General features: G+C 37.6%; 1 protein-coding gene across 5 annotated transcripts in view; it reads left to right on the forward strand.

Annotated features, from left to right (window-relative positions):
- The window catches only part of LOC126075174 (natural killer cells antigen CD94-like), a 188,129-nt gene extending 174,854 nt beyond the window's left edge, over positions 1–13,275 (forward strand). For 3 of the 5 annotated variants that reach the window (XM_049882458.1, XM_049882459.1, XM_049882457.1), the window contains exons 2-7: positions 6,866–6,954; positions 8,335–8,427; positions 8,583–8,645; positions 9,849–10,000; positions 12,106–12,209; positions 13,047–13,275. In XM_049882458.1, the coding sequence (XP_049738415.1) occupies positions 6,948–6,954; positions 8,335–8,427; positions 8,583–8,645; positions 9,849–10,000; positions 12,106–12,209; positions 13,047–13,155 (528 nt within the window). In that variant the 5' untranslated portion in view covers positions 6,866–6,947 and the 3' untranslated portion in view covers positions 13,156–13,275. Of the gene's footprint in view, positions 1–6,747; positions 6,766–6,865; positions 6,955–8,334; positions 8,428–8,582; positions 8,646–9,848; positions 10,001–12,105; positions 12,210–13,046 lie in introns of those variants that run through there. The other 2 variants (XM_049882456.1, XM_049882460.1) reach the window with 2 other exon arrangements.
- The last annotated feature ends 12,926 nt before the right edge of the window (positions 13,276–26,201 follow it).

The raw sequence follows: 26,201 nt of genomic DNA on the forward strand, positions 1-26,201 counted from the left end.
TTGCTATGAGTCAGAACCGATGCAACAGCAAAGGGTTTGATATATACATATGTATATATGTATGTGTGTGTGTGTGTGTGCGTGTGTGTGTGTAAATTTAGAGATGAAAGTGCTATATGTCAGTGTTTTCGTATGTACCACTGAAGGGAACTCGTTTCCATTTTATACTTAGATGGTTATGGAGTTTACATGACATTTTCCAGGGTAACATGACCCATAAATCCATAGATTCCAGTTTTTTTTCTCCCATAATCAGTCATAGGCAAAGGGTTGGATTGCATGTAAAACAATCTGTAGGTGAGGACTCTGTCTCTGAAAAATGAGTGTTTGCTAAGGTTTGTTATTGACAAGTATACAAAGACTCTTAACCAGGTCACAGCGCTTCTTTCTTTCCCAGGAGTCCCTTCCCTAGCCTAAAAGGAGAGAAGAATTTTCAGCCCAATGCAGGCAATATTCTTTTAATCTGCAAATGGGAAACTTTGCCAAACACTGAGATCAAAATAAATTTATCATTTGAGACTATTGAGGTATGTATTGTTAATATTTTCTGAAAAATGTTGTTATAAATAGGCAGACAATGAAAAGACACCAGACGTCACTGTAGATGTATTAGGTGGACCTCAATTTCCTTCCCCCAGGTCTTTGTGCAGGCTTGAATGACACTCTAGCTATTGGAGTCACCATTTGCCTTGAACAAGGGCACCAGATAAATAAGAGATCACAGGAAAGACAGAATATGGTGACTTTCGGTGGACACTAGAGGAGGGGATGAAACTTAAGAGAGATGATCTTGCATCTTTGGGAAGGACACATAACGTTTCAAAAATAAATTTATATAAGGCAGAAATAAAAAATGGGAACAAATATATATATACAATCCACTGCTGCCAAGTAGGTTCCAACTCACAGAAAACCTATAGGGTTTCCAATGCGCTCTATGAAAGTGGACTGCCACATCTTTCTTCTGCTGGGCTGCTGGTGGTTTCTAACTGCTGACCTTTCAGTTAGCAGTCAATGGCTTTAACCACTATGCCACCAGGACTTCAGAGATACACAATGTGTATACTTAAATGTGTATGAGTATATGTGTGTGTGGGTATGTAAAACCAAACCCATTGCCAAGAAGGTCATTCTGACTCATAGTGACATTATAGGAATGGGTAGAACTGTCTCATAGGGTCTCCAAGACTGTAAATCTTTACAGAAGCAGACTGCCACATCTTTCTCCTTTGGAGCACAGTTGGCAGGTTAGAACCACCAACCTTTCAGTTAGCAGGCAAACACTGCGCCACCAGGGCCTGAGAAAGAGACAGAGAAAGGCAGCGAGAAAGGAGAGGTCCTGGGTGTGCAATTCTAAAATGATACACGTGGGGGCACCATAAGTCAGAATTGACTACATGGCAAATGGTTTTTTACATATGCACACATATATATATGTGGTGTGTGTTTGTGTGTGTATGTGTATATATGTAACTTGAGCCTAGAGTTCTTCTACTGGAAATGTCTTTGCTGACTTTTTTACTTCTGAGTCAATGGCCTAAGGAAAGAATGAATGATTTAAATATCACAAAACATGGTTCTGAAAAATTAGAACAATGCCCTCAAAATCACTGATCCTGATAGTGTTAAAAGTATAGTAAAGTCATGGACTGAATTATGACCCCCTCTAAAAAGTGTGTATCAACTTGGTTAGGCCATGATTCTCAGTATTTTGTGATTGTCCTCCATTTTGTGATTGAAATTTTATGTTGAGAGGATTAGGTGGGATTGTAACACAACCCTCATGCAGGTCACCTCACTCATTCAAGGTAAAGGGAATTTCCCTGGGGTGTGGCTTGCACCACCTTTTATCTCTCAGGAGATGAAAGGGAAACAAACAGAGAGGGGGGACCTCATTCCACCCAGAAAGCAGCACCAGAAGCAGAGCACGTCCTTTGGACATGGGGTCCCTGCACCTGAGAAGCTCCTCAACCAGAGGAAGATTGAGGACAAGGAGCTTCCTCCAGAGCCCACAGAGAAAGAATGCTTTCCCCTGGAGCTGATGCCTTGAATTTGGACTTTTAGCCTACTTCACTGTGAGGAAATAATTTTCTCTTTGCTAAAGCCATTCACTTGTGGTATTTCTGTAATCCAGCACTAGATGACTAAGACAAGGAATAGTCCCTCTGTGTGTCTATTCTGTCACAATTCTCACAAATTTGTTACATCCAAATACAAAAGCTGTAGGCAAAATCTTAAGCTCCTACTAATTAATACTTTTTTATATTGCCAAAAAATGAGCAAAATTAGGCAGCTTTCTGCTGTTTTGCTGCTGTCCAGCACAAAAACCAAGAACGGGTAGATTTTGGGTATATACATACAATGAAATACCATGCAATGATTAAGAATAATAACTAGCGTGAGAAAGATAACATGGGTGAATCTGGAGGACGTTATGCTGAGTGAAATAACTCAATCACAAAAGAGCAAATGTTGCATGGTACCACTTTATAAAAATTCAAGAATAGGTTTACACACAGAAAGCAGTGTTCTTTGATGGCTATCAGCAATGGGAGGGGAGGAAGGGAGAATCACTAAATAGTAAAAAAAAAAAAAAAAAAACATGTTAATTCTGGTAAAGGCAACAGAAAATATTGGAGAAGTCAGCACGAAGTGACCAAGGTAAATGAAGACACTGAGGGATACTTAAGAGTAAAGGACAACTATGGTAGATGTTATAACATACACAATTCTGCAACAACAATAATGACAACCAACAATTTGTGAGTGGTTATACAGGTAGATATGTATGCTACTTAGGTGTGGAGGGTGTATGGGGGTACATGTACATGCATAAATAGGTACAGTTGTGAGCATTTGTCTATACATATCTGCATCTGCTGCATATATATTCATACATATAATAGAGCACATAGAAGGCACAGTTACAAGAACTTTTTAGACATAAATCCAAACACGTCATGGGACGAAGTTACTGGACTTGGAGGCTAAGGACCATAGACTTGGGGGACAGCTAGGTCAATTGGCATAACGCAGTTCATAAAGATAATGTTCTACATAGTTGTTTGGTGAGTAGTGTCTGGGATCTTAAAAGCTTGCAAATGATCACCTAAGATACAACTATTGGTCTCTTCCCATCTGGAGCAAAGGAGAGTAAAGGAAACCAAAGACTCCAGGAAGCAATTAGTCCATAGGACTACTGGCCCACATAAACCACAGCCTCCTCTAGCCTGAGACCAGAAGAACTAATAGTGCCTGGCTACCACCAGCTAATACTCTCGCCAGGCATACAATGCAAGATCCTGATTAGAATGGGAGAAAAATGTAGAACAAAACTCAGATTTTCAAAAAAAAAAAAAGTACCAAATATACTGAAGTGATAGAGACTGGAGGAACCCCTGAGACTATCACCTTAAGATATCCTTTTAACCTGGAACTGAAGCCACTCCCAACATTACCTTTCAGCCAAATAGTAGATTGGCCTATAAAATAAACAATAATACCAATGAGGAATGTGCTTCTTAGAACAATCAACCATACAAGACCAAACAGGCAACATTTGCCTAAAAGCAAAGATGAAAAGTCAAGGAGGGTCAGGGAAATTGGAGGACTAGAAATGGGGAAGGCAGGGTGGCAATGGGGAGAATGCTGACATGTTGCTGGGATAGCAACCAATGTCATGGAAAAGATTGTGTATAGATTGTTGAAAGGGGAAACGAATTTGCTGTGTAAATATTCACCTAAAACAATAAAATATTTTTTAAAAGGGGGGTAGATTTCAAATTAGGCAAAGAATCATTTGTAAACATCATGTCTCTCAACTTGGATTTGCATAAAAGCTAGATAAAGGAAATTTCATATTCACGTTCTTCGATAAGGATCTAGATTTTGGCAATTATGGTGGTTGAGTAAAAGCAACTTTATAAACACAATGTACACAAATTAAAAGATGGAAAAACTTTTTATTTCAAGGAGGCTGAGAAATCAAGCCATAAATCTTGTTTTTGTTGTTCTTGTTGAAGGTGAAAAGCTCATCTTTACAAAAAGGTTCATCTATAGGAATAGTAAAAAACCAAACCAGTTATTGTTGGAGACTTGGTGGTGAAGTGTTTAAGAGTCACGGCTGCAAACCATAAGGTCAGCAGTTCAAATCCACCAGCTGTTCCTTGGAAACCCTATGGGGCAGTTCTACTCTGTCCTATCGGGTCACTACGAGTCAGAATTGACTCAAAGATAATGGGTTTGGTGTTTGGTTTTGGTTAGTTACCACCAAGGTGATTCTGACTCATAGCGACCCCATGTGTATCAGAGTAAAACGGTACTCCATAGGATTTTCAATGGCTAATTTTTTGGAAATAGATTGCCAGGCCTTTCTTCCAAGGTTTATGTGGGTAGACTTGAACTTCCAGCCTTTCACTGAGCAACCAAGTGTGTTAACATTTTGCACTCCATAGGACTATTATAATGTTTAAAAAAAAGAAACACAAAACTTATTTTGGAGTTTGCTTTTACATGAGAACGAATGGTAGACGATATGTCAGAGACTAAGTTATAGATCAAAGACACACAGTTTACCTACCTATTTTACATTTGAAATTCCCACCCATGTCCTCTTTTGAAGACATGAGTGTTAACTGAAATAACAGAATATTATCTGAATGAGATAACCCAATAAACAATACAATAACTAACATACTAGTAAAAATATGGTTTATTGGAACAGCTACATTCATGTCCAAAGGATCTTAAGGGGCTGAAACATTGGAGAGTAAGGTGTTGATAGAAGATTTCAAGGAAAAGTGAGTGAAGTATTCAAGTGTGGGCTTAAACCAGGTATTTTAGGCTGGGTTCTCGAGAGAAGCAAAACCAGTGAAGATATTATATATATATACACACACACACACACACACACACACACATATATATATATGAAACTCAAGTGGCATAGTGGATAAGTGCTATGGCTGCTAACCAAAAGGTCAGCAGTTTGAATCCACCAGGTGCTCCTTGGAAATTCTATGGGGCAGTTCTACTTTGTCCTATAGGGTCGCTATGAGTCAGAATTACTTCAATGGCAACAGGTTTGGTTCTTTTTGGTTTATAGAGAGAGAGAGAAATTTATATCAAGGAAATGGTTCACATGGCTGTAGAGACTAGAAAGTCCTAAGCCCATGGGTCAGGCTGGCGGATTCTCCTGACTCATGTAGCTGAGATCTACAGGTCAGAAAACATGCTTCTGGCTCACAGGTTGTGGAGGCTGACAAATCCCAAGGTTGGAAGGTAAGCTGCTAGCTCAAGGCCCAAGAACTGGAGGTTAGATGAACAGAACAGCAGTCAGCTGGGGGATCCAGAGTGAGCAAAGGTCAGCAAGCTTTGGCAGAAAGTCCACATATATTGAATGCAGACCACACCTACAAGGAAATTCCCTTTCAACTCATTGGCTGCTCATAGTAGATCTCACCATGAAGGTGATTACATCATTACATAGGTGTTGAACTATATTGTAACTGCCAAACCACCGAGAATCATGGCCTAGCCAAGTTGAGACACAACTGTAACCATCAGGTGAGGGAGCTTTAGAGCACAAATTTCTATGTGTATTTTTGTATACATATAACCGAAATGAGGGGTCTGGTGTTTAATTTTCTGTGTCAGCTTGGCTGAGCTGTGATTGCCAGTGGCTTGGCCAAAAACTAGACTAGTTGCTCCTCTATAATGTAATGACTTTGTATAATGTTATCAACCAGTTGAAAGTGGTCTTTCCTTAGATTATTGTCTGCCTTCAGACTATGCATAGATACTTTGTCAGATCTCTCTCCCTCTTTGTCTCTCAGCTCTGTACTTTTCCCTCATCTGACCTACAGGTCTTGGGACACCAGCCTGCAGTAGTTTCCACCTGGTGCCTGACCTACAGATTTTGGACTTGCCAGCCCTCCACAATCCCATGAGCCAGCAGAAGACTCCAGCCTGTTGCCTGACCTATGAATTTGGAGCTTTAGAGCCCCACAATTGTGTGAGCCAGTCCCTTGAAGTAAATCTCTCTCACTCTGTATACATAGGTCTCACCAGTTCCATTTCTTTGAAGAACCCTAAGACAAGGAGATACTCTGGTTCTATGTTTTTCCTTTTGCCAATCCTGGTTGATTTAATGAGGCTGGAATAAGAAATACAGAAATGAGACATGGTTAGACCAACTAGTCTGCTCAAAAGAAAAGAAATAAAAATCTACAGAAAATACAGACACAGAGAGATGGGTTTAATTTAAAATATATTGCTCGTGCGCCCTGGAGCAAGATTACTTAAGTTTCCAACTTAAGTAACCTTGGACAAGTTACTTTGTCTTACTTGGCCTCATTTTTCTCACTGGTAAAATAGGATATTTATAGTATCTTCCTTATCCAGTCCTTTTTTTAAACATATGAGTTAATATATGTAAAAAGATTTAAACAGTGTTTTGTGCAAACTGATTTTTTATTATTATTAAAATAGGAAAATTGTATGTATAATTTTATTGAAGTAAGTAAATTTACCTTTTGTTTGTCCATTTTTTGGATATTTTCCAAATATATATTGAAGATGACTTTGATGTTGAAACACTAAAAGTAAAAACAAAATACAAACTCCCTCTCATCTTGTTTTCTGCTAATCAAAGTGTTTCTATTGCAAAAATACAGTGAGAATTTCCTGTATTGTGATATCCGGAACATATAAGAAGCTGGTAGTTATACTGCTTCTTGCTCAGTACTACACATACGTGGCTCACCAGTAGGTGCTTCAGGAACATTCTGTAAATACACATTTTTTTTCTTTCTGTTTCTCTCTTATAATTTCTTCATGCACAACTTTTGGATTCTTTTGCTTCCAGCCCAGCTCTGTGATCGAACACCACTTTTCCGCAACAAGCACTCCTCGGGGCTTACCTGCATCCACCTGGGACATCATCTCTCATGGCAGGTACGTGTGCCTCCAGTCAGAAAATCAACAGATAAGGGGACCCAAAACAGGCACCCCACGGACATGGCTAATTTTAGGGCAGAGCTTTAAGAGAAAGGGATATAACTGACAGAGAATTTTTTAGTCTTTCCGTATGTCAGCACCTTCTACATTTATTTCAATTTCTTGATTCATCATTCTGTAATTTATAAATAGTCTGGAAAGCTTTTCCAACAGAGGGGTTTCTTATATGGACAAGTTTAAATTCTGAATGAGAAATGAATTCCCCTGGTTATATTATGATCAATATAATTCTAGCATAGGAATAAATAGATAATGCTAAATATAAATGATACAATTCTCAAAAGCATTTAATTTTTTTTAGCGCTTGTCTTGCGACTCCCAAATCTCACGCAGACTAACGATTTGAACATTGCACTGTTGTCACTGACATTACTCCTTGGAAGTGTGCTAAAGTCAATGCAGAATCTCTTAAAGTTGAATTGTCCAGGAAAAAGCCTATAACCAAGTGATTTTGGGTAAGAGCAAAAAAAATGGGTTATTCTATATCATAATTCAATGCACTGGGAAGTGAACTCAGCTCACCAGAGAATTACTCTCTACATTGGTTTTGGAATCTCTCATCCCCAGTTCCAAAGTGCTCCTCTCTCTTTGTCTTATACTACGTCTACAGAGCTATGAGCAGGAAAATATTCCTCAAAGCAGAGCCTGTACTGAGATTAGCAGAAAGACATACCACCAATAGTGGTATTGCCAGTAACAATGGTAGAGTATGGTACATGAAAGACGCTGGGCTTAGACAGAATTGAATTTTATGTCTGACCTGCACACTTGCCAGCTTTGATACCTTGAGAAAACAATGTTATCCTTGGATCCTCAATTTTCTCATCTACCTAGTTGGAACCAGGCTATTTGCCTTTTGATTTTTTCCTGAGAGAATAAAAGTAAATGCCTGTAATGTAAGCACATAAAACAGAAGTTGGAGCCTCTTGACCTCTTTCTACACTAGATATCTAAGTTTTCTTTTGCCAATTAAATACAAAAAACAAACAAATAAAAAAAACTACTGTTAAATTTACTTTGCAGAGTTGGTGGAGATGAAAATGAGTGGATAATCTCACTGTGGAATAATTTACCACACCAAAAAAAAAAAAAAAAATGTCGGTATTGAGGTTTTAAATGGAATATCTTCCTTTTCCGATGGTTCATTGGCAGACTGATTGTGTTAGCACACAGGAGACCTAAAGGCTCAAATATTTCTCTACATATCTGTGTGTGGATCCTGACACTTCTGGATTTTCTCTCAGTGGTTTTGCTTTTCAGAACTACAGCCACTGCATTTCCTCTTTAAGTCTTTGGCTTTTCTCTCTTTTTCTACAGCTTTTCAGAACAACTTATGGAACCTGATTTCTGGAGCCTTGGCAGTAGTGTGCCTTTTGTTGATGGCTACTTTGGGAATTTTATTGAAAAATTGTAAGTTTTTCTAGGCATCATGTAAAGATCAATGCTATGATAAAACTATTTAATAATATAATAATATATGATGCATTTTGCTAGTGTGTAATATTATATCATGGATACACTTAAAACTGTACTTAATTACATAAATTCCTAATAATTTCTTATAGCATTTGCCACAGAAAGTACTCTGCCAACATCTTCTCCAGGATCCACCCTAGAACCCCAGAGAGGTAGGCTCCAATGTTTGAAATTACTCAGTTTTGGTCGAATTTTAAATTAGACAGTTGTTTCTTGTTTTTTTTTTTTACAAAGAGGAGCGTGATGGCGTATCACATATGGTAATATTAGTTTACTTCCCTAATTTTAGGACAGTCTCGCTCCACAGTTCTCTAATGTAAGAATGATTCAATTACATTCAAAGCACGGCATTTATATGTAAAAGGAATAAAGATAATAGTAGCATGAAATAACAGATTTCTGTCCTCTATGAATGCACATTATTAACTAACAAGTTATAATAAATAAACTACAGTAAGTATCACAGTTAACCCTAACTCCCTGCCTGTGTCTGCCCATAGCCCTTACTTTCCGATGAAAATCCATCCTCTATGCACCTTTTCTTGCGTCATTATTTACGTCTCAGAATATAGCGCCCAGGTTTCTGCAGTTATAAAATCTACTTACACAGTAAGAGCCAGCTTAAAGCACAGTTTCCGAATGAATATACTTTCCCCCAGGGCACTCCAAGTTCTCTCTCCTTCTGTGACCACATGGCATTTAATTTACCTCTTATGCAATTTCAGCGCCATTTATTTGGCTAACACGCAAGTATCTACAATGTGTTATGTCTGTTGTTCCTGAGGATAAGGAATGTTGAAGACATTACCACTGCTAAACTCTATTATCAAACTTCATACCAATTGTTTTGTTTCTCTTCATTTTTGGGAAAAAAAAAATCCAAAACTTCAGATTCTCATCAGTATTTTTGTTGACTCAGGAAATATGATAAAATGCTTTCCTCTTTTAAATCATCTCCCTTTGATCTGGTTAACTCCTGTTTGTACTGCATAGCTCAGCTTTTGGTCACTTCCTCAAAACAGATTCTTTTAACCTTCCTCTAGCTCACACCCTGTTGTGTGTTCTTTTAATATACTACACTTTTTGTATACTTACCAGAATTATCATGAAATATGATCGATAAATGATGGGTAATTGTATGTCTTCCTCTATCTCTAGAATATAATCTCCATGAGGAAAATGATCACATCTGACTTGCTCACATTTACATAGCAAACTGCAGTGTATTTAGTAGTGCGTGCTCAAAGACTATTTGTAGAGGAAAAAATAAAGAGCAAATGGTGTTTGAATGAATAAGCATTCATTCTTGAAATCTCCAAAGTCATCAATCATATTTTGTTTTTTTTTTTTCTTAGGCTCTGGCTGCTGTCCTTGCCCAGAGAAGTGGATTGGGTACCGATGCAATTGTTACTTCTTTTCCAATGAAGAAAAAACTTGGGCAGAAAGTAGGGATTTCTGTGCTTCTCACAATTCCAGTCTACTTCGGCTGGAAAGCAAAGATGAATTTGTATGTACTCGTGTTTCCACATTTTCTTTGTTCCAGAAAACATAATATCTAAGTAAGCTGAAGATTTTGAACCAAGTCTTTAATCAGAGAGTAAATGGTGGTCATATTTGAACAAAGATTATTAACAGTCTGTACTTTGAAGTAATCATTATAAAACCTACATAACATTACTCAAAGAATTACATCTAGGAATAAAATCAATATGCCAGATGAAGTCAAAGGAATTTTCTGGATGGCTTCAAAGTAATAGATCATTGTGTAACTCATTTTATTCAAAGAACCAACTAAATGTTTTTGGAATATTTAGTTCTTTTAATTGAATTTATAAATTCTTTTATAATTAGGTAAATGTAGAGGGTATGGTCATAAAAATGACCATTTCCTAAAAAATTCCTCAGGTCCCATCCCTAAGAAAAGTGATCCAACAGAATGCAAAATCATCTAACAATATTGTTAATATCACACTCAAGGAAAATTTTGCTGAAAATCACTCAAAAATGGTTTCAGCAGTATATCAACAGAATACTGCCAGAAATTCAAGCCCAATTCAGAAGAGGATGTGGAATGAGGGATATCATTGCTGATGTCAGATGGATATTGGCCAAAAGCAGAGAATACCAGAAAGATGTTTACCTGTGTTTCTTTGACTATGCAAAGGCATTCAACTGTGTGGATCATAACAAATTTTGAATAACATTATGAAGAATGAGTATTCTAGAACACTGAATTCTGCTTGTGAGAAACCTGTGCATAGACCAAGAGGCAGTCGTTCAATCAAAACAAGGGGATACCACATGGCTTAAAGTCAGGAAAGGTTGCGTTTAAGTTGTATTCTTTCACCATACTTATTCAACCGTATGTGGAACAAATAATCTGAGAAGCTAGGATATATGAAAAAGAATGTAGCATTAGGATTGGAGTAAGGCTCATTAACAATGTGTTATATGCAGATGACAGCCTTTCTAGTTGAATGCGAAGAGGAGTTGAAGAACTTACTGATGAAGATCAAAGACCACAGCCTTCAGTATGGATTATATCTCAACATAAACTGAAAATCCTCACAACTGGACCAATAAGGAACATGATAATAAACAGAGAAAATATTGAATTTGCTAAGGATTTCATTTTATTTGCATCCACAATCAATGTCCATGGAAGCAGCAGTCAAGAAGTCAAATGACATATTGCATTGGGTAAATCTGCTCTTTGAAGTGTTGAAATGCACAGTTGTCACTTTGAGGATGAAGGTGTGCCTGACCATGCTGCAATATTTTCAGTCACCCCATATGCATGTGAAAGCTGGACAATGAATAAGGAAGACCTAAGAAGAATTGATGTCTTTGAATTATGATGTTGGTGAAGAATACTGAATATACAATGGACTGTCAGAAAACGAACAAATCTGTCTTGAAGTACAGCCAGAGTGCTCCTTGGAAGCGAGGATGGCAACATCATCTCACATACTTTGGACATTTTATCAGGAGGAACCGGTCTCTGGAGAAGGGAATCATGCTTGGTAAAGTGGAGGGTGACCTAAAAAGAGGGAGACCCTTAGTGAGATGGGTTGACAAAATGGCTGCGACAGTGGACTCAAGCTTAACAATAATTGTGAAGATGACCCAGGACCGGGCAGTGTTTCATCAGAACCAACTTGACAGTACCTATCAACAAAAAGAAAAAGTATAAATTGCCCTAGATGTATGCAGAGACTGAGCTGAATAAAGGCTAAGTAGGTCATACCCAGGAGATTTTTCCCTCGAGATAGTGTTGATTTTACAGACTTTCCGGCTGGGGTTTCAGATTCCCTGTACAGGGATATTCAGGAGGACTCTAACTCACGGAATAGAGAATGTTTTCTATATTTTTATAACAATTTTTCTACACCTTTCGTCAGATTTTGTGGTACTTTTCCTGCATAAATGAATGGGTGTGTTAAATGAGAAATATAAGCCAAAAAGTACCTTCTAAATTAGAAGTCAGGAATGATTTCAGTTTGTGCGTTTGATAGGCTGATTCTGATGCTCTGACATTAACTTTCTTAAAAGCACACTGTTCCCAGGGTACATTTAAGTTAGATTACAGTGTTTGTCTCTGTTTACAAACAGAGCTTTAGGATCTCCGATGACCGTTATTACTGGATTGGACCCACTTACAATGAAAGACGTGGTGCGTGGCTGTGGGAGGATGGCTCTGCTCTCTCCCGGGATCTGTAAGTTTCTGGCAGCCTGGTGCTGCCCTTTCTACTCTTTCTGAGTTTATGCTTAGATCTCATCAGTGCAGGTAACACCCAGGAGCACTGCAGTAATCGCATGCCCAGGGCGTGAGGTTACAGAAAGAGAATAGTGTAGCAGAATACAATTGCAGGCCAATCCAGAAAATTCAAGTTCATGCTCAGGTCACATGAACTTTAGTGTTCTGGGCCCATAAGATAACTTTTCACTTTTTTGCTTCCGTTTTTCCTTGGAGCAAACACATAGACGTGCCCGTATAGGCACACGTACTCACATCCTCACATACACACGAGCACTGACTCAGCAGTCCCGGCAGTCCAGATACAGCAAGATACGCCTTCCTTTCTTTATTCTGGTGGAGCCAAAATTCTCAACATGCTCACAATGTTTCAAATATTCTGGGTTTATCTTCTGTATGCTTGTAAATCTTGAATCTTATTTTCATCCATAAACATGTAATTTCCACATAATACAATGGTGAATTATAAGCTCTGGTTTGTTTCTCTAGACTAAGTCAGGTAATGCATTTTTCAACAAAATAAAGTATATTACGCATCAGAATGATTAACAACAAAGACAAGAACAATAATAAAAAATCTCTAGTCCCAATGCTATTTATTTAAGAGGGAGTAACTAAGGTTTGTGCAACAATGTAATCTGAAAACTGAAAACCATAGTTTAAAAAAAAAAGAATGATTCCGTATGTTAATATCTTATTGAAATGCGTCTGAAAGTTCTATCATTAATCTGAATCATCGCACCTGAGCATTTCCATACCCTTTTCCCAGATGCTAATATTTTTGTCTTCATTACAGATTTCCATTGTTTGCAGCTCTAAATCCACAGAAATGCATATTGTATGATAGCGATATTATTTTGGATGAAGATTGTGGGAAGAAACATGGTTTTATCTGTAAGGAATAACTTACTGAAGTGTTTCTTGGGGCCGGGGAATAATGCGGTTCAGGTTTACCTTTTATCTCATATTGTTACTAATTATCTACTTCTTAGGTCTGCAAATTTTTCAGTTTTTTGTCTTATACAATTTGTATGTATTTGAATCCATGTGTTTTAAAATTGATTAAATTTCTGTGCCTATACTTGAATTTATTAAGCATGGAGATGAAGAATGGTACGAATATTTAGATTTTATGTGTTTAATATTAAATATATTGTAGTTTCACGCATCTTTTCTCGCAAATTATCTCTGCAGAAATATTTAAGTAAAATTTACAACACCAAATAATATATATCAACATAATTTCAGTGCTTCATGTCCTTGTTGTTGTTGTCAGGTTCCGTCGAGTCGGTTCCGACTCATAGCGACCCTATGCACAACAGAACGAAGCACTGCCCAGTCCTGCGCCATCCTTACAATAGTTCTCATGCTTAAGCTCATTGTTGCAGCCACTGTGTCAGTCCACCTCATTGAGGGTCTTCCTCTTTTCCACCGACACTGTACTCTGCCAAGCATGATGTCCTTCTCCAGGGACTGATACTTCCTAAAAACATGTCCAAATTATGTAAGACGCAGTCCCTCCATCCTTGCTTCTAAGGAGCATTCTGGCTGTACTTCTTCTAAGACAGATCTGTTTGTTCTTTTGGCAGTCCATGAGATATTCAATTATCTTCGCCAACACCACAATTCAAAGGTGTCAATTCTTCTTCGGTCTTCCTTATTCATTGTCCGGCTTTCACATGCGTGTGATGCGATTGAAAATACCATGGCTTGGGTCAGGCACACCTAAGTCTTCAAGGTGACATCTTTGCTCTTCAACACTTTAAAGAGGTCCTTTGCAGCAGATTTACCCAATGCAATGCGTCTCTTGATTTCTTGACTGCTGCTTCCATGGCTGTTGATTGTGGATCCAAGGAAAATGAAATCCTTGACAACTTCAGTCTTTTCTCTGTTTATCATCATGTTGCTCATTGGTCCACTTGAGAAGATCTTTGTTTTCTTTATGTTGAGGTGCAATCCATACTGAAGGCTGTGGTCTTTGATCTTCATTAATAAGTGCTTCAAGTCCTCTTCACTTTCAGCAAGCAAGGTTGTGTCATCTGCATAACCTAGGTTGTTAATGAGTCTTCCTCCAATCCTGATGCCCTGTTCATCTTCATATAGTCCAGCTTTTTGGATTATTTGCTCAGCATACTCATTGAATACTTATTTTGAAAGAATACAACTCTGACACACACCTTTCCTGACTTCAATCCACTCATTACCAACTTGTTCTGTCAGACTACTGCCTGTTGATCCGTGTAAAGGTTCCTCATGAGCACAATTAAGTGTTCTGGAATTCCCATTCTTCGCAATGTTATCCATAATTTGCTATGATCCACACAGTTGAATGGCTTTGCATAGTCAATAAAACACAAGTAAACATCCTTCTGGTATTCTCTGCTTTCAACCAGGATCCATCTGACATCAGCAATGATATCCCTGGTTCCATGTCCTCTTCTGAAACCGGCCTGAATTTCTGGCAGTTCCCTGTCAATATACTGCTGCAACTGTTTTTGGAGGATCTTCAGCAAAATTTTTCTTGAGTGTGATGTTAGTGATATTGTTCTATAATTTCCACATTTGGTTGGATCACCTTTCTTGGGAATAGGCCTAAATATGGATCTCTTCCAGTCAGTTGGCCAGGAAGCTATCTTCTATATTTCTTGGCATAGACAAGTTAGCACCTCCAGCACTGCATTTATTTGTTGAAACATCTCAATTGATATTCCATCGATTCCTGGAGCCTTGTTTTTCGCCAATGCCTTCAGAGCAGCTTGGACTTCTTCCTTCAGTACCATCGCTTCATGATCATATGCCACCTCTTGAAATGGTTAAACATTGACTAATTCTTTTTGGTATAATGACTCTGTATATTCCTTCCATCTTCCTTTGATATGCCTGCGTTGTTTTATCTTTTCCCCATGGAATCCTTCACTATTGCAACTCGAGGCTTGAATTTTTTCTTTAGTTCTTTCAGCCTGAGAAATGCTGAGCATGTTCTTTCCTTTTGGTTTTCCATCTCCAGCTCTTTGCACATGTCATTACAATACTTTACTTTGTCTTCTCAAGAGGGCCTCTGAAGTCTTCTGTTCAGTTCTTTTACTTCATCATTCCCTCCTTTTGCTTTAGCTCCTCGATGCTCAAGAGCAAGTTTCAGAGTCTCCTCTGACATCCATCTTGGTTTTTCTTTGTTTCCTGTCTTTTCAGTGACCTCTTGCTTTCTTCTTGTATGATGTCCTTGATGTCATTCCACAACTTGTCTGGTCTTTGGTCACTAGTGTTCAATGAATCAAATTTATTCTTCAGATGGTCTCTAAATTCAGGTGGGATGTACTGAAGGTCATATTTTAGCTCTCATGGACTTGCTCTGATTTTCTTCAGCTTCAGCTTGAACTTGCATATGAGCAGTTGATGGTCTGTTCCACAGTTGGCCTATGGCCTTCTTCTGACTGACAATATTGAGCTTTCCCACGATCTCTTTCCACAGATGTAGTCAATTTGATTTTTGTGTGTCCATCTGACAAAGTCCAGGTGTATAGTCGCCGTTTATATTGGTGAAAGAAGGTATTTGCGATGAAGAAGTCATTGATCTTGCGAAATTCTATCATTCGACCTCCAGCATTGTTTCTATCACCAGGGGCATATTTTCCAACTATTGATCCTTCTTGACATCCTTATTTGCTTCATAGTTTTATATTTAAATGGAAACAATCAATATGTAATAATTGATCTCAATATATAAAGAATCAAGTTGTCTTAGTCATCCAGTGCTGCTATAACAGGAACACCACAAGTGTATAGCTTTAACAAAGAAAAGTTTATCTCTAAAGTCCAGAAATATAGAAGTCCGAATTCATTGCGCCGGCTCCAGGGGAAGGGTTTCTCTCTTTGTTGGTTCTGGAGGAAGGTCCTTGTGTGCAGTCTTGACTTGGTCTGGGAGCATCTCAGCACAAGAACCTCAGGTCCAAAGGACACTCTCTGCTCCTGGCGGTGATTTCTTGGTGGTATGAGATCAATCCCCATGTCTCTCTGGTAGTTTCTTTCCTTTATAACTCAAAAGAGATTGGTTTAAGATACTATCTAACCTTCTAGATCCCATTAACATATCTGCCACTAATCCATCTCATTAACATCATAGTGGTAGGATTTATAACACATAGGGAAATCACATCAGATGACAAAATGGTAGAGAATCATATAGTAGTGGGAAGCAGGACCTAGGGAAGTTGACAGATATTTTGGGAGGACACAATTCAATCCATGATACAAGGAGAGGAAAAAACCTATTAGATTTTATTTATTAAAGAATAAATAAAATAGGACTACAGTACTGAACGCTTCGTGCTCTTCTATGATGATTCACTTAGGAAAAATGCACACAAATTGATTAAAGATGCAGATTTTAAAATGCTTGACCTTTGACTAGAGAAATTATATATCACACTTTCTGAATATTTAAAATCTTCTGGTTTTATTGTTCATGTGTTTTTAAAGTAATACACTTTTAGTTTGACTAAAAACCAAAACAATATAGAGGCATATAATGAAAATCAAGTTCCACGTCTCAAGTGTACCATCTCCCTGTCCTCCTCCCATGAGGTGCTGTTTCTTGGTTTGATTTTGCTGTTTATAGTCGTTTTCTCTGTAAGAGCAAGAGAAATCTATCTGTTTATATTTAGCCACATCCAAGCATAGGTTACGGTTGTTCTCTTTCATGTCATTACTCTCTCAGGTGTTTCAAGCCCCATCTGAGAGCTCACAGACATTTATTACAGTTCCAAGAGGAGTGGGCAACAGATGGTGTTAAATATGATGGGAGATGTCTACTTTTAGAGGGTAATTCATGCCAAAAATTATCTCCACTGGAAGAAGAAAATTCCCCTTGCCCTCCAATAACAGTTGAAATGTTTCTTCAGCTACCATAACGCTTCAGGGCACTGATAACAGAAGGTGTTGACTTGAATGTAGATATTGGTCATCCAAGGGAGAGTATCTTTTTCACAGCATGATCACATTATATTAGATGCACTCGATCCATGCTCACTTGACTGCTTTCTCTCATCTTTTATAGTCTTCAATAAGGGGGGAAGAAGCATTTTTTTTATTGGTAGGGCTTTCTCTCAGCCTTTTTTTTTTTTTAATGTGACACAAAATCTCTTATATACTCTCTGGGGAAAGGCACTTTTTTCTTTTTCTTCTTCTTTGAAATGGGCTAATGTACATGGAAGTATCTAGTTGAGTAAATATCTCTGTGTTGGGCATAGAACAAAGGGACGAGAGGTAAGAAAATGTGCAAAACACACAAACACACCAAATAACAAAACATGATTACCACATGTCAGTTTATATTAAGTTAATCCTGTTATCATAAGCATATCTATTTTGTGTTGCTATATGTCAAATTATTGGACATTTAGAGATTTAAAATAGCACCTTTGTTATTACAGCTTCCATTGGGCAGAATTTGGGAACAGCTTATCTGGGTCCTTTGCTCAGGTTCACACAAAGCTGTTGTCAAGGTCTTGGCCAGACTGCATTCTTAGCTGGAGCTCTTGTCCAAGCTCATTCAGGTTGTTGGCAGAATTTCATTACTTATTTTGTTCAGACTAAGGCTGACAGCAACTAGTGGCTACCCTTCTCCATAGGCAATTCACATCATGGCTGCTTGCATTTTCAAAGCCAGAAAAAAAATGTCTCTGATTTCGTCCATCTCTGACCTCTAGACTCTCTTTTAAAATGTTCATCTGATTAGATCGGGCCCATCCAGTATTACCTCCCTTTTGATTATGTCAAAATCAGCTTAATTGTATCTGAAAAATTTTCTCACCTTTGCCTTGTAACCTAATCTCATCACAGGAGTGACATTCCATCCTATTCACAAGTCCCACTCTCACTCAAGGTGGAGCAGGTTACAGACAGCATTTATACCAGGAAGCTGGAACCTTAGGGACGATCTTAGAGTGTTTCCTACCACACCAACTGTCTTAGTTATCTAGTGCCGCTATAACAGAAATACCACAAGTGGGTGAAATTAACAAACAGAAATATTTTTTCTCACAAATAGGAGGCTAGAAGTCCATATTCAGGATGCTGGCTCCAGGGGAAGTCTTTCTCTGTCAGCTCTGGAGAATGGCTGCTGTTTCTTCAGCTTCTGCTTCCTATTTCCTTGGAAATCTCCATGTGTCTTGGTATCTATCTTATTCCATCTCTGCTCACCAGTTTGCTTGTTTAATGTTTTGGATCTCAAAAGGGATTGACTCAAGGTACAATTTAACATGAATCCTGTTTCATTAACATAGCAAATAACTGCAGGCATAGAGGTTAGAATTTACAACACATATTTTTGGGGGACACAATTCAATCCATAACATCAATATACCGGTAAAAAAATGAAACTTTTATTTCTTATTTTATTAAATTTAATCTCTGCTTTTGAATCTTGATAAGATAGCTGAGAATTTAAATCACATATTCTGCAACAAGTAATTCTATTCAATTTTTCCCATGTATTAATTCTTAGCTCCTCCATAATGACATCTACAATCTCACATAGAATGCCCGAGAAGGATGGAGTTATTTTAGCCATGTTAACCGGGCAGTTCTTTGCTTATCTTTAGGGATACTTAAAATCATTTTCTTATTCTCGGATTAACTGTGGATTAGCTGACTAACCAACTAACTAACTAACCAATTTATAGTGTGCTGTTTAAAGGGGCCACTTTGCTTATTGACAGCTTGTACCTGAGACAACTAGTTAGACATCCACTCTTCATCACCTGATTAGGTGGGCATAAGAGACTGCTGGAAACTGCTGGAGCTCCCCTGAAATCGTGTTTTATCACACAGATATCAGCAGTTCAGTCTAAAGATGAAGCATGTCTTCGTGCAATTAAGAATGACATTTGGAATTTGTTCCTGAATGTCTCTTGGGCCCCGACTGTTTACATAAATTCCCTTTCTCATGTGTATCACAGTTTTTAGTTTTTTTTTTTTTTAATTCATTGAAAGCATTATGTGAGTATGTTCTGTTGAGATTTATGATTCCTTTCAATTATCTAACACTGAGAAATCTTTGGAACACCTAAACGTCCTTTTCCACTTCCATAGTTTTGAGCCTTTTCTCTTTATACCTTAGCGCAAGGCTTGAAAACATTTTGTGGCAATGCTGTATAGGAAATATTTTCAGCTTTGTGTGTTAGCCTCTGTTTCAACTTCTCAGCTCAGCCATTGCCTTGCTAAAGATGTCATAGACAATAAGTAAGTAAATGGTGTGGTTGTGTTCCAAAAAACTTTATTTACAAAAACAGATGGTAGGTTGGATTTGGCCTATAGGTTGTAGTTTGCCAACCTCTGTCAAAATGTACAAATAAGGTTACAAAAGCACCAATCTTATTCTCCACTTTGCCTTACCTTTTTCCAGGTCATTTCTTACCCGTTGTAAATAGACCTGTACATTTTTCAATATAAAAACAGTTTTGTCTTTGATTATCAGTCTGTGGTAACCAGGCTGCAATATTCCACCAATAATCCGCACATTCTGGTGTTTGTTTCTGTCTATAATTTCCTCCCACATAGTATTAGGTTTGACCTGTATGACCAATAGAACAACAGGACAAATGATGGCATGTTGCTTTTGAGATTAAGTCATAAAAGAAAGTGTGAATTCTGCCTCTTTTCTTTCTCCCAGATCGCTTGATCTGGGGAAAGGCAGTTACCAAGTTGTGAGACACCCTGTCTAGGGGACTGTGTGGTGAGGAATGGAAGCCTCCTATGGAAAGTCACAAGGAACTGAGGCCTCTTGGCAGGAGCCATGTCAGTGAGCCTTCCTGGAAACCGACCCTCCAGCCAGAGTCAAGCCTTCAGGTGACTACAGCCCAGCAGACATTCTGACAGCAACAAGAGATCCTGAGCCAGATCCATCCCTAAAGCTGTTTAGGATTCCTGTCCTTCAGAAACAGTGTGAAATAATAAATGCTTGTTGTTTATTTATTTGTATAAACTTAGGGAATGACACCTTATGAGTCTCATCCACACTTGGATCTCCTGAGTTTCTGGACTTTGAGCTGGTGATGTAATAGGATGATACTTTTGGGGGCCACAGAAGGGGATGAATGTATATTACATGTGGGAAGGGCAGAAATAATTGGTCACCAAAGACTGGCCTCCTATATTATTCAGCCTCCTAGATGGCCCCTAACGGCCCCCACCTCCTGATATTCACACCCTTTTGAAATAATCAACCATATTCTGTTAAGGTTGATCTGTATGAGCAATAGAATATGGCCAAAGTTATGGGGTGATGTCTGTGAGGACAGGTCATAAAAGACAGTGAGGCTTCTATATTCCAAGGTGCTTGGGAAAATTTACAATCTCACCAGCACTGTATGTGAGTTTGCATTGCTCTTTTTCCTTTCCAACACATACCAAAAAAAAAAAAAAAATCCAAACCTTTTTTGGTCAAGTTGATTCCAACTCATAGCAACCATATAGGACAGAGTAGAACTGCCCCTAGGGTTTCTAAGACTGTAATCTTTACGGAAGCAGACTGTTACTTCTTTCTCCCATGGAGCGGGACCTTTCAGTGTGTAGCTGAGCACTTTATCCACTATGCCACCAGGGCTTCTACATTTGTGAAGCTATCACACATCACCTTAATCAATGTAGATAACGTGTATAACCAACCAAACAAACAAACCAAACCGTTGCCATGGAGTTGATTCTGACTCATAGTGACCCTATAGGCCAGCACAGAATTGCCCTATAGAGTTTCCAAGCAGCGCCTGGCGGATTTGAACTGCCAGCATTTAGGTTTGCGGCCGTAGCTCTTAACCACTATGCCACCAGGGTTTCCTAGATAACATATATATCACCCCAGAAATTCCTAGCAACCCCAAGTAATACTTTCCACCTGCTCCTATGCACACAGATGACCATTGCATGGCATCTTGTTAGTACAGATTTTAATTTTTTAATGCTTTGTGTATATACATATATATATATAACCATGCAGTTTGTACACCTTTTGACTTTTTTTAGCCAAACATAATTATTTTCAGATTGATTTGATCAGTAATTGATTTCTTTTTATTGGTGAGTAGCATTCCATTTTATGGGTGAAGCACAATTTATCCATTCCCTGGTTGATAGACAATTGGGTTGTTTCCATTTTGTGGCTATTACTAATAAAGTTACTATGTGTATTCACTCACAAGACTGTGTTTGGACATATATCTTCTTTTCTTTTGGATAAAAATAATTTTCTAGGAGTAGAATGGCTGGACCTTATGGTAGGTGCATGTTTACATTCTTAAAAACCTGTCAAACTGTTTTCCAAAGGGATTGTTCCATTTTATATTCCCACTAGCAGTGTCTGAGAGCTCACTTCCTCCACATCGTGGCCAGCACTGGAAAGATCTTTATGCTTTTCGCCATTCTAATAAGTGTGCAGTAGTCATTCATTGTGTATTTAATTTGCATTTCTCTAATGAATTATGTTTTTGAACATCTAGTCATTTGCTTCTTTGCCATATTTACATCTTTCTTGGTAATTTTTCTGTTCAAATAAGTTGCCAGTTTTAGTGTTTTTACTTTCTTATTAAGTTGTGATAATTTTTGTGTATTCTGTATACATGTCCTTTATCAGACAGATGTTTTTCAAAAATTTTCTCCCAGTCTGAGGTTTGTCTTTTCATTCCCTCAGCAGTGTCTTTCAATGAGCAGTTTTAAACCTTGACAAAGTCGACTTTATCAATTTGTTCTTTTATAAATCATGCTTTTTATAAATCAAGCTTTGGCTAATCAAAGTCACAAATTTTTTCTTCTTTGTTTTCTTCTAGAAGATTTCTAGTTAGATTGTACATTTAGATCTATGATTTACTTTGAATTATTTGACATATTTCATGTAAGGGGTGAATCAAAGACTTTTTTTTTTTTTGTATATCTGTTTTTTTCCCATGCCATTTGTTAAAAATATTATCCTTGTTCCACTTAAATGCCTATGCACCTTTGTCAACAATCAAGTTTCCATATACGTAGGGATCTGTTTCTGTGCTCCCTATTTTGTTTTATAGATCTGTTTGTCTCATTTTGCAGGGAGAGCACACTGTTCTGAATACTCTAGCTGTATAAAAATCATAAAGTCTAGTAGTAATCACCCTCCAGCTTTGTTAATGTTTAAGTCGTTTTGGCTGTTGTATTTTGCATCCTATATGAATTTTACAATTATCTTGTCAATCAGCAACAACAAATAAATCTTCTGGGATTTTAGTTGTAATTGCATTGTATCTAGAGATCTGTGTTGGAAAAACTGCCATATCGACAATACTGAGTCTCCTGACTCTTTAACAATGTATATACCTTTTACCTCATTATTCTCAAATTTTTCTCAGCAATATTATGGAATTTTTGATAATATGCAGCCTTTTACATTCTTATGAGGTTTTGCTAAGTACTGCATTGCTTTTAATCCTATTACAGATTATATGTTTTTTATTTCAATTTTTGATTGTGAGTGTATATACAATTTGATTTTTTATATTTATCTTCTATGTTTCAAACTTTTGAAACTCACTTTTTAGTTCTAGTAGCATTTCTGTAGATTCCATTCGATTTTCAACATAGATGATTATATTATCTATGAATAAAGACAGCTTTCCCTGTTTCTACTTAAAACTGGATGGCTTTTATTTCTTTTTCTTGCCTGATCACAATGACCTGAACATTCAAAACAAGCTTGAATACAGCAGTGAGAGTAGACCTCATAGTCTTATTCTTGGACAAAAACAAATCACTTTTTTATCTTTACATTTAATCTTAAGTGTAGGATTTTGTAGATGACCTTTACAAGGTTGAGGCAGTTCCCCTCTACTCCTGTTTTGGTCAGTTTTTATCAGGAGTCCAAATGTGTTTTTGTCAATTTATTTTTCTGCATCTATTTACAGCATATGGTGCCTTTTTTTAACTAATTTGTTGATATGGTAAATTACATTAATTTATTTGCCAATGGTAAAGCAACCTTTCATTCCTGGAAGAAACTCCACTTGTTTATCATATACTATCTTTTTATATATTATTGTATTCATTTTTTAAAATTTTGCTTGGAATTATAAAAAATGTGAATAAATATGTACTATGTATTTGTGTATTTGTGTATGTGTATTTTAATCTTTAAGTAATATAAATTAGAGATTTTTAGTTTCTCCACTTCAAATTTATCTATAAATTAGATATAATTTAGACCTGATTTAGATATAAATTTATGTAATTTAATTGCCATACAAACTGACAAAAATATTACTGAGGGTAAATTGAGTAAAGTGTGGATGGTGTCACGTCATGTCTGTGGGAGAAATTTGCATTGTACATAGTGCCATAGATCATCTCCTTAGGGACTATGATAAAACACCTTCAAAAAAAAAAAACTAAACCCATTGCCGTCAAGTTGATTCCAACTGACAGTGACCCTATCGGACAGAGTAGAACTGCTCTATAAGGTTTCCTAGGAGCTCCTAGTGGATTGGAACTGCCAACCTTTTGGTTAGCAGCCATAGTTCTTAACCACTATGCCACCAGGGCTTCCACAAAATACCTTCATATACTACTAACTAGGACTTCCAACATTTTCTAATTGCCTGCTGAGGTTTCTTTAACCATTATATTGGAGGTCCTCTAGCTACTATAAAGCATATATTGTAAAACACAATGTGATCCTCTTTCTCACATGTCTTTAGTTGGTCCAGAGTTAAAATTTTTAGACTTGCATTTTTTTTCAGCAATTATTGCTATAGTTTTTTTTTTTAATGAAATATATGACACAGAAAGGTTGCAATAAAACATGCTGAGAACACAATCATCTCATGTTAATATTTTAGACTGCTTTTTTGTTGAGAACTTAGAGTAAGTCTTCCTTTTACTGGTTAAGAGTATAAAACAGATTTTAGAGTAAGATTATAAAAGAAAGGGAATTTAAAAAAATAACATAGTAGCTAAACCTCTAGTCTCATAGGACAAAGAGGGTTACCTATTTCCAAATATCCTCTTTTCTCCAAAATCTATAAAATCAATAAAAAAAGAAAAGAAAACTGCTTTAGGTGAAGGGATGGACAATACTCAATACATGGAAGGTCAGCTCAACTGGACTGGACCAAAAGCAAAGAAGTTTCCAGGATAAACTGAAGGCTTCAAAGGTCAGCGGAGCAAGGGCAGGGGTTTGGGGACCATGGTTTAAGGAGACTTCTAAGTCAATTGGCAAAATAATTCTATTATGAAAACATTCTGCATGCCACTTTGAAATGTGGCGTCTGGGGTCTTAAAGGCTAACAAGCGGCCATCTAAAATGCATCAATTGGTCTCAACCCACTTGGATCAAAGGAGAATGAAGAACACCAAGGTCACACGATAACTAAGAGCCCAAGAGACAGAAAGGGCCACATGAACCAGAGACCTACACCATCCTGAGACCAGAAGAACTAGTTGGTGACCGGCCACAATCGATGACTGCCCTGACAGGGAGCACAACAGAGAACCCCTGAGGGAGCAGGAGGTCAGTGGGATGCAGACCCCAAATTCTTATAAAAAGACCATACTTAATGGTCTGACTGAGACTAGAGGAATCCCGGCGGTCATGATCCCCAAACCTTCTGTTGGCCCAGGATAGGAACCATTCCCGAAGACAACTCATCAGACATGAAAGGGACTGGACAGTGGGTAGGAGAGAGATGCTGATGAAGAGTGAGCTAATTATATCAGATGGACACTTGAGAGTGTGTTGGCAACTCTTGTCTGGAGGGGGGATGGGAGGATAGAGTGAGTTGGAAGCTGGCAAAATTGTCACGAAAGGAGAAACTGGACGGGCTGACTCATTAGGGGGAGAGCAAGTGGTAGTACGGAGTAAGGTGTATATAAACTTATATGTGACTGTCTGACTTGATTTGTAATCGTTCACTTAAGCTCAATAAAAGTTAATAAAAAAAAAAGAGAAAGAAAAGAAAACCACAGAGAAATCATGGCCTTTCAACATTTCTGGGAGACAGAGTACCACAGCCTTCAAATTATCTGTAATCAGAGAAAAAAAAAAATTGAACAAAACTGTTGTTCCAGCCTACTGCTGCATGCCTGTGGTGTGGGGAAGGAGAACAATCCTCAGAAAATGTCATTAAAAAAGAGAATGGAGGATTTAGGTGAAACACAGACATAATTAATCCAGGAAGAGAAAAAAAAATACAACAATGAATATCAAAATACTTAACACAGGTCAGGATCTGGAATTTCATGCCACTGGGAAAGGATTTGAAAGGATGTGATATCTATCAGAAGTGGCAGCCTCAGAGAAGTATTGCTCTGTAGGATAATAATGATGCCGTGGTGCCCGATAAGTTGTGACTGTGTAAGAAACGAAGTAAGATGGGGAAATCAAGGATCCTGCAGACATGAAAGAGAAAAAAAAGACCAACTTTGTGTCATTCCCATAATCAAAATCAACGTTATTCACAAAAGAAACTGCTCAGTATAGGGAAGAACTAACAGAACAGGGAGCTCTCTAACTAGGAACATTTTTCACAAAATACATTAAAAAAAAAAGAAAAGAAAAGAAAATAGGACTAGAAAACACAGACCACATCCCTACAAGCTACTGTAAAAAAAAAAAAAATCAGAGAATGTGAATAAAAGGGTTTCCCTATGAAAAGTCACCCACTAAAAAAAAAAAAAAAAGCCACAGAGTGGAAAAATGGCAATACAATATTGCAAATTGAATTAGATATCTTCATATAATCATAGAAACAAAGAACAAAAAAAGCCCAAAAATAAAATAAGATTGAACTGAAACAGGAGTTGACTGAACTCAAGGAATTAATAGATGTTAAAAGTAGAAATGAACAAAATAGCAACCTATCAAGAAAAATGAAGCACAAATATACAAGATAAGAAACAAGGAAAAAAAAAAAAAAAAACCCTGTTGCTGTCCAGTGAA

This window comes from Elephas maximus, chromosome 4, assembly GCF_024166365.1.
Source record: "Elephas maximus indicus isolate mEleMax1 chromosome 4, mEleMax1 primary haplotype, whole genome shotgun sequence".
NCBI lineage: Eukaryota > Metazoa > Chordata > Mammalia > Proboscidea > Elephantidae > Elephas > Elephas maximus.